Source organism: Nannospalax galili, unplaced genomic scaffold (assembly GCF_000622305.1).
Source record: "Nannospalax galili isolate Female #2095 unplaced genomic scaffold, S.galili_v1.0 scaffold1320, whole genome shotgun sequence".
NCBI classification, from domain to species: domain Eukaryota; kingdom Metazoa; phylum Chordata; class Mammalia; order Rodentia; family Spalacidae; genus Nannospalax; species Nannospalax galili.
The window spans coordinates 110480-118652 of NW_008345697.1; the positions used below are offsets into that span (position 1 = coordinate 110480).

Genomic DNA, 8173 nt, shown 5'->3' on the forward strand with positions numbered 1-8173 from the left:
TGAAGTGACTCTAAATGTTCTTCCTCTACATGAAAGAAAATAGAAATCTGCTTTCAGAAATCTGTACATTACCAGCATGCCAGCACACACTTATAATCCAACACTCCAAGGCTGGACAGGAGGATTGAGAATTTGAGGCTGGGACTATATAGTTAGACCTTGTCTCATAAAGAAAAGGGAGGGTTAAAAAGGGAGGGAGTAAGGGAAGGAAGGAAGGAAGGAAGGAAGGAAGGAAGGAAGGAAGGAAGGAAGGAAGGAAAGAAGGAAGGAAAGAAGGCAGGCAGGCCAGGAAAATAAATCGTCTTAAGTCTCATTAGGCTTTCTGAACTTCTGAACTTTTTAAAATATAGGTTCCAACCACAGCATCATTTTCATGTTCACGTGTCCAGTACACAGACTATGCAGTCATTTCTCCACCATCCCCTTTAAAGACTCTTGTTCAACCATACCAGGGCCATGGTAATGTAGGGAGTCTCCCCTGATGATGACATTTCCATGACTCCTGTATTGCTCGGGTGCTCATGACTGGTACTCATCTCTTGGTGCCCAGCATGAGCACATTTCCCTTGTTGGCTTTCATTTTGGGCAGGTCTATTTGACCTCTCTTTCACTATTTCTATCTGTGGAAAGTGGCCTGCTTAGCACATTCTGAATGTTTCCACGCACATGATACAGTGCAGAGGAAGTAGTTTCTGGTTAATGACAATTGCCGTGAATATGTTCTAGCTCAAAGTACTTGAGTAGCAAGAGCTCAGAAAGCACATTCTTAACAACAGAGAGGAGATGTGGGGAGAAGTGGCTCCATGTGGGCTGTCACTAGCAAGGCAAAGGAAGTAGGGATCTCTCATCCTTCCTGGCTTGTGTGGTAACTGATTAGCACCATATCCTGAAGTCTCTCCATTCAGAACTTCTGAGATGATATTGAGAAGTGTTTAGGAAGAGCATTCACAAACCTTATTAGGACTATCTGATCTGGGATGAGGAAACGTAGGAACCAGAGTTAGAAAGAGAAATAGTTGTTTGGCTTATCAGAAAGATTAAAAAAGGCATTAACCTGGCTTATATTGACTATATTAAAACATACACACACTTTTGAAAAACAACAAAGCAATAAAATTCAGGGTTTAATGTGTAAGCCCCAGCAGTATCACATAGACCCACAAACTCAAAACTCTGTCCTTGCTCTCACTAACTTTCAAGGTTGATCAGGCAAAATGAAAAAGGGCGGAGAAACTCCTCAGGCAGAGCGGATAATAGCATGCCCTACTATATTACTTACATTTTATTTCCAGCCCAGTTACTGACTTCCTATGTGACCTTGAGTGAGTCATTTCATTCCCGTGTGTCAATTTTCTAATTTGTAATGTAGGATAATAAATAATACTTTCTGTCTCTCTCTCCTGGGTGATGTTATTATCACCAACAATTAATATTTATGGGATGCTCGTTGGGTCTGTAATGCTGATGTGGGTGCTTTGCCCTGGGAAGGGAGAGGAGATTGTATCAGCAGAACATTTTCCATGAAAAAAAGAGAGATTTATAAAGATAGGATTATTAGAGTTTAAAATAGCAATGGCAGATATTTTAAAGCATGCTTCTCTGCCAAGATTTATGTAATAGCTCCTTTGTTCTCACAGGCTGTACAATGCACCAGGGTAATTGTGCTTCAGAATATAAGTCTTACTTTGGGATAATTCCAGGTAACACTATGTCAAGCAATTACTGCACTCTGTATCTACCTGGAAAATATATCCTAAACAGCATTATCAGAAATATTTGTTATTTGTTGGTGGTATTAGATCAACTTTGTGTAGCAACTCTTCCTATTTGGAAAAACATCTTTTTATAACAGGATTATAACATCTAGACTCTGTAACATCATGTCTCGTGTCTTTTCTTCAGAAAGAATAGAGAGCATTTTGAGAAGTCCCCTCACTACCTCCTCTCAGCTAAGCAGAAACCCCAGCCCTGGTTTGTCCACACTGAATGAATGAGGGCCTTCAATGTCACTCTAATCAGTGGTGGCTTCCCATCTCCACTGCCATGTCCTCTCATGTGACAATTAGAAGAGCCCCAGCCTCATGTCTCTTGATTGGTTTACTGCCTTTACGCATCTGCCCTCCCCACCACTGATAAGAGGGAGTTTCAAAGTAAACCTATGAGTGGGAAGACATGACATGGTGTATTTACACAGCATATTATGCAGCCTTGAAAAGGAATGGCATGTAGGCCTTCACAACATGGATGGACTTGAAAACATTTTGCCAAATTAAACAAAAAACAAACACTGGGGGCTTAGAGAGATGGCTCAGGGTTAAGAGCAGTGATTGCTCTATCAGAGGACCCTGGTTCAGTTCCCAGCACCCAAATGGTGGTGAGAAACTGTCTATAACTCCAGTCCCAGGAAATCTGACACCTTTTTCTGGCCGCCATGGGCATTGTATCCATGGGTGCACTTGCAGGCAAAACAATCATACACACAAATTTTTTTAATTAAAATTTTAAATAAGAACAAATACTGGATGAACCATTTACTTAAGATACCTAGAATGCATAGTCATAAAACAGCAAGGAGAGCGATGGTTGCCAGGAGCTGGGAGGACTGGAGGAGTACTGGGAATTACTGGAGTTACTGCTAAAGGGTACAAGGGTTCTTTCTGGAACGATGTCCTAGTTCTTAAGATGGGTGGGGGTGATGGTTATAAAACATATGAATGTGCTTAATACCACTGAATCACACTCTCAAAAAGAGCTAAAGTAGCTATGCACTGTGTCATATGCCTTTAGTCCCAGCACTGGAGAGGCACAAGCCAACAAATCTCTAAGTTCAAGGCCGGCCTCGACTACATAACAAGACTCTGTCTAAAAAAAAAATTTAGGGGTGTGCTAGTGCATGCCTTTAGTCCCAGCACTTGGGAGGCAGAGGCAGGCAGATCTCTATGAGTTGAAGGCCAGTCAGGTCTACATAGTGAGTTCCAGGCCAGGTGGGGGCTATGGGGAGACCCTGTGTCAAAAAGACCAAAAATAGAAAAAAGTTAGAATTATCATTATTATGTTACATATATTTTTATTACGACAAAGACGAAAGTAAATTTGGCCCTTCATTTTCTTGTTCATAAATGATCATTAAATATTACAGAATGAAACACAAACTCCTTAGCATAGCATTAAAAACCTTCAGGCTTGAACCCCAGGTCATGGTTCCACTGTTCCACATACTCTGAGCCTGTCTACACCACAGTCATTCCTTTCCACCACATTGCCAAACTGAGAGTCGCTGAACGTGATCTTACTTGGAATCCTGTTCCTTGGCTCTCAAGCCTTTTTCGGCTTCAACTCCATGCCTTTTGCTTCCACTCTCTTTCTCTAGCTATTGAGACTTAAATATCTACCAAGCCGAACTCGAAGCCAGGTTCTCTTCTATAAAGTCTCCATGTGGATAGCTGGGCATGATGGTGCATACCTATATTTACAATATTCGGGAGGCTGAGACAGAAAGATTGATGTGAATTTAAGGTCACCCTTACCTACATAGCAAATACCAGGCCAACCAGGGTTACATAACAAAATCTTGTTTAAAAATGAAATAAAATGCCCCACAAAAGTAATCATACACACCATTCATGGTCTAATCCCAATATGTCTTCTTTGAGTTACCCATTAACTCTGACTACAGTGTGAGTTTCCGCATGACAGAGGCAGCTTATCACCAGTCTTTGCATGCGTGTGGTGGTTATTAGCAAGTGTTGTATTTAGTTTATTTTATCATGTAATGATGATTATTAGAGCAGGGACTAAGGGGGAGGGAAGTGAAGATCTTAAGGCACAAAAATCTATGTATTTCTGTGAATGCCTTTTAGGGTGTTGTGCTCCAGAGGCTTCACTTACTTCTCTATAGATCCATCCTTGGGGATTAGTAATTTCTTAGCAAGTACCTATTGTATTAGTTATCTACTACTATATAGTTAATCTCAACTATTAGCAGCTTAAAAAAATAAGCATTTATTACTTCTATTTCATGGTCAGGACCCTGGAGAAGTGGCTTGACTCTTTGGTTCTGGCTCAAGTTTATTCATGATGGCCTAATCAGAATGTGTGTGGGCACTGAAGTCATCTGAAGGTCTGGCTGCAGCAGCAGCATCAGGTTCCCAGGCAGCTAGTTCATGTGCATAGCTTCTGGGAGGCTTCATTTCCCTTGATATCTGAGCCTCTCAGGGCTGCTCAAGTGTTTGCAGATTATGGCGTCTAGCTTCTCGTGCATAGAGTAAGGGATCCAAGAAAAGACACAGTAGAAGTTGCATACTCTTCTGTGTCCCAACCACAAAAGAATCACACCCCATCATTTCTGCTGTGTCCTGGGTTACACAGGTCAGGAAATGAAAGAGGAGAGTACACAGGTGTGTGAAGAGTATCAGGAGGCAGAGGGCTTTCGGAGCCACGTGAGAACATGGCTTCTGTGCACATCCGGGTTGAACTGCATGAAACCAAGATTAGCCACATTAAGACAGTAGTGCTCTGGCACCTGCCACTACCATATTATGAAATTAAATATTAATACTTATGTCTTCTTTCTAGGCACCTCTAATGATCATTTTCAGATATTGGTTTTGTAGATTCACATTAAAGTTTTTTGCTCACATCATTCTTCCAGTTTAAACTAGAAACTCTAGCCCCTTCTGCCATCCTGCCAAGCTAATCTTTCCTTTTGGGAACAGGTGAAGCAACTTCCTTGAGCATGGAGGCAGCTGTTTGTGCCCCAATGCTCAACAGCAGCATCTTTTCCCACAGCACAGGCAAATCATGTGCTGCCTAATTCCGTTCCTATTGCTGACCTCTGATCCTAACTAAACAGAAGGCCTGCAGAAAGGAGACTGTATCTTTAGATCACTGTAACCCAGTTCCATTCAAAGCATTGGTAATTAGCCCTGCTAATTATGAGCCCCGAGGGTTCCATGTAATATTCCTTATCATTACATTTCATAATGGATGCTTCTTTATTGCAAATGAAAAGATTCTGGTGCTGCGAAAAGTTAGAGTAGCCATGTTCTTATTCCACATTGACTCAAGTTGCATTTTTGAACAGGGTTCTGCTGGACTTGGAAGGAAGCATATTATAATACCAACATTTGTATTTCAAGATTCTAAAAATCTCTGAATTTGTGTGTGTGTGTGTGTGTGTGTGTGTGTGTGTGTGTGTGTTATTTGAACCCTAACTGGCCTCAAACAACACTGGTCTCTATGTAGCCCCAGCTGGACTTGAATGCCTGATCATCCACCCTCTTCTTCTCAAGCACCACTGTGATTACAAGGATGTATTACCATGCCTGGCTATAAGACTAGAGTATTATTAAAATTATCTCTTTTTCCATAATCCTGAGTGGTCCAGATAAAACAAAAAGTATAAACTGGGCCTAGTGACTCAGGCCTGTAATCTCAGTTATTCAAGAACCTGTAACAAGAGGATCTTGAGTTCAAGACCTGCCTGGGCTCCAAAGTGAGAGCTTCTGAAACTTAGCGAGATCCTGTCTTAAAAAAGCATAATAAATAAATAAATAAATAAATAAATAAATAAATAAATAAATAAATAAAAGTAGCTTGATTAATGATGGATCCATCACTACTTGACATTTAAGCTACAGTATCAAGTTTGAGAGCAATCTATTTTGAATTGTGAATGCGTTCTATTTTGGAGGGCCAGAAAGGCAAGATAAAATAATTGACTGGCTGCTTTAATACAGGTAACCTATTAAATTATGCATCCCTTATAGGAATCCAGCGTGCATTGTTATGAGATCCCTTTGCCTACAAGGAAACTAGAGCTTAGAGCAATCAAGCTGCTTCTCTAGAAAAGCTACACAGCTAAAATGTTAATCGAGGCTTTGCAGTTCCCAGGCATGCACCAAAACTTTGAAATCCTTCTCTGTCTACCATACAACACTGCCTTCTATGTTGTCCCAAGTAGAGGTCAGAGTGGTAACACTACAGTGGTGACAAAGGGCCAGCCATCTCCCTTGGGGTTTATTTTTTCCAGAGTCCCCACCTCAGGAACCTGGCCTCCCAAACACCACAGCAGTGCCTGTTTTAGAGGACATGCTGACACATAAAGCGTTGTCCTAAAAGATGCTGTGCTCTTGGTCTAATTGCAGGCGTGTTGGGGGCGCCATTTTTGTTGGAGGACCCAGCAAACCAGTTCCTACACCTCAAAAGACATGTACACTTGCAAGATTTCTGGGACCCAGAAAACAGTCCAAATGAGTGGGGAATCACACTGCTTGATCAGGTATTGGTATTCAATATAAGTGGTCCTTTCCCATTACCTTTTTTAATTATCATTGAGTTGGCTGGCATGCCTTGCTTCACACTTTCCTCTCTAGCTTCTCTGAGCTATACTCTGTCTTCCCTCCCCATAAAGTGGCTTTTGCCTGATAAATGTCATGTCTTTCTTAAAGACTTAACCTATCCTTTCCTCTCTGAAATCCTCCCCTGCCTTTTCAGGAGACTTTTGACTCCCCCCACCCCTTCATGCCATTTGCAAGTGAACAGCCCAAGATGTAGCGTGGGAATTGTTAGTTTCATGTACCCAACCTCTCTAAATTACAAATGTAAGGGCCATGTCACCAAGGTAATTATACTTTGGACTTAGCAAAATGACTGTTACGTAATCAAGGCTTACTACATTATTGAGTGCCTGAGTAGATGGATTGGCAGTGGTCCCAATTTGGTATGCTCTCACTGTTCGGTGGCTAACTTTCCTCTGTGTTCATCATCAAGCCTTGGAAGTTGTCCCTTTCTTTGCTGGCTTTTTGTGCATTTTCCTATTCATTTGCACTCCCACTCCAGGAGAAATAAAGAGGCCACCTCCATTAGCCAGTTTTGTCTCATGTTTACTTTCCTGATGGAAGAAGACACTGAAGCTCTGGTGAAATTGCTAAATTGCGTGAGGATGCCTTGTTACTAATGGTTCCCCTCTTATAATTTACAAATTTAGAAAAAAACAAAATCTATGACAAATCATTGAATTATTTCCCTCATTCTTTCTTTCTGTGTGCATCAGGCTCTCACTATCATCACATATGAGGGCTTCATTAAAAACATCAAAAACTGAGTTTTCATGTTTTCATGTAGGTCCAGTCCTAGCCTTCTCCTGCATGGCTGGGTCTAACTGGTCTACCAGGATCATTTTGTGTCTGCTTAACATTTGCTGATGAAAACCACCAGCCTGGATAATGCATCTAGTTTTATTCTTGTTTTTTCTCCAACAGGCATCATTTAGAAGTATTAAAACAAGACGTTGTTTATTTGGCAAATTAAATAATTACATGGGTTTGACAGACTGTGTCTTTTTTATGGAATGTTGAAATTTTCAAGTGCACGCCTGCTTCCAGCTGTAGACCCGTTCTGTAATCAACAGATTCTGTAATATAACAAGATGGCCACACTGATTCATACTGTGTCCCCACAAACACTGCAGCAGATTCGATTATTAGCATAAACAGATAAACAAGTGGGAAAACTGAAGCCTGTTAGTTCTCCTTCTTCCATTATATATGTCCCACTGTTTTAGAAACATTTGTTAGATGATCAAAAAAACTAATACAGTTCTTATCCTACCTGATCAGAGATCCTGACTTATGCTTCTTTTCTACAGGCTCGAGAAACATGGACGTCTTTGAAAGCAACTGCCCATCACTATTTTGGCATGAATACTATCGCCTTTGATGTATCTACTGCCCAGTAAAAGTGCTCTTCTGTTTAAGGCAAGGGAACAAAGATGGTAGAAGTTTGCATGACAATGTGCTGAAGCCACGGGCTTTTTAGAAACTGGGGCAGATCCATGCCACTGCTACATTATTTATTATGTTTATCTTATGGAGCTGTTGAAAAGAGCCATTAGGAAAACCCATGTAGACCTCTGGAGTTCGAAGTGCTTTACAAATGACCACTCTTGAAATGAGAACTAAATAAAGGCTGAAGCTAAAACATTTACCAAAAAAGCTTTTATGAAAAAAGTAAAGCAAAAACAAAACAACAGTGTCATTAAAACATTTTATTCACAGTTCTGGGTTTTGTTGCCTGTTCTTTGAGAGAGTTCATTCATTTCTATTATTTGTTTATTTTTAAAAATATTTTATTTATTCTTTTTATGTGTATGAATGTATTGCCTGCGTGTATG

General features: G+C 40.7%; 1 protein-coding gene across 1 annotated transcript; it reads left to right on the top strand.

Moving 5' to 3' along the window:
- Positions 1 to 2431: 2431 nt before the first annotated feature.
- Positions 2432 to 7738, top strand: CUNH3orf85 (chromosome unknown C3orf85 homolog). The gene is made up of 3 exons (XM_029567658.1): positions 2432 to 2462; positions 6147 to 6280; positions 7649 to 7738. The coding sequence occupies exons 1-3, from the start codon at positions 2432 to 2434 to the stop codon at positions 7736 to 7738; spliced, it is 255 nt and encodes an 84-aa protein (XP_029423518.1).
- The last annotated feature ends 435 nt before the right edge of the window (positions 7739 to 8173 follow it).